This window comes from Camelina sativa, unplaced genomic scaffold (assembly GCF_000633955.1).
Source record: "Camelina sativa cultivar DH55 unplaced genomic scaffold, Cs unpScaffold05360, whole genome shotgun sequence".
In the NCBI taxonomy this organism is placed as follows: domain Eukaryota; kingdom Viridiplantae; phylum Streptophyta; class Magnoliopsida; order Brassicales; family Brassicaceae; genus Camelina; species Camelina sativa.
Genome location: NW_010926447.1, coordinates 1 through 567, shown reverse-complemented (window position 1 = coordinate 567; position 567 = coordinate 1). Strand labels below are relative to the sequence as shown.

The 567-nt window shown below is 40.2% G+C and overlaps 1 protein-coding gene across 1 annotated transcript; it reads left to right on the top strand.

Moving 5' to 3' along the window:
- Nucleotides 1-8: 8 nt before the first annotated feature.
- Nucleotides 9-558, top strand: LOC104774761 (riboflavin biosynthesis protein PYRD, chloroplastic-like). Its single transcript, XM_010499228.2, has 2 exons — nt 9-181; nt 297-558. The coding sequence occupies exons 1-2, from the start codon at nt 44-46 to the stop codon at nt 417-419; spliced, it is 261 nt and encodes an 86-aa protein (XP_010497530.1). The 5' UTR covers nt 9-43; the 3' UTR covers nt 420-558.
- Nucleotides 559-567: the final 9 nt, after the last annotated feature.

The window sequence follows — 567 nt, the reverse complement described above, 5'->3', positions numbered from 1 at the left end:
AAGCGAAGATGGTGTTGAAGTCGTCGTCGACGATGCGTTTTATATGAGAAAGTTTGTGGAGCTAGCAAAGAGAGCAATTGGGTGTACTAGTCCTAATCCCATGGTTGGTTGTGTCATTGTCAAAGACGGAGTTGTTGTTGGTGAAGGGTTTCATCCCAAAGTTGGTCAGCCTCATGTTGAGGTATCAACAATTTCGTTTGATTTCAACCAAAAAGGTTCAATTTTTCTTGATGGGTTTATGCAAAATGGGAAAACTTTATTTGTGGAATATGAGTTTTGATTCATGGCATTGTTAGGTGTTTGCTCTTAGAGATGCTGGAGACTTAGCTGAGAATGCCTCTGCTTATGTTATTTTGGAGCCATATAATCCACTACAAGAAAACAGGTCATTTGCAACTCCAGTAATGGTCGCTCAATAGTCGCAAAAAAGGGTTTTGCGACCATTTAGCAACTATTTGCGATGGTCGCTAAAAACGGTCACAAAATTTGTTGGTCGCAACATGGTCGCTTATTTGCAACCGATTTAGGACTCTGTAATATAGTCGTATATTAGCGACGTTTGTGTGA

Bases quoted from the DNA above. Each gene is read 5' to 3' on its own strand.
- LOC104774761 (XM_010499228.2), top strand. From the start codon at position 44: ATGAGAAAGTTTGTGGAGCTAGCAAAGAGAGCAATTGGGTGTACTAGT. The intron at 182-296 runs GTATCAACAATT...TGGCATTGTTAG, and splicing joins TTGGTCAGCCTCATGTTGAG to GTGTTTGCTCTTAGAGATGC.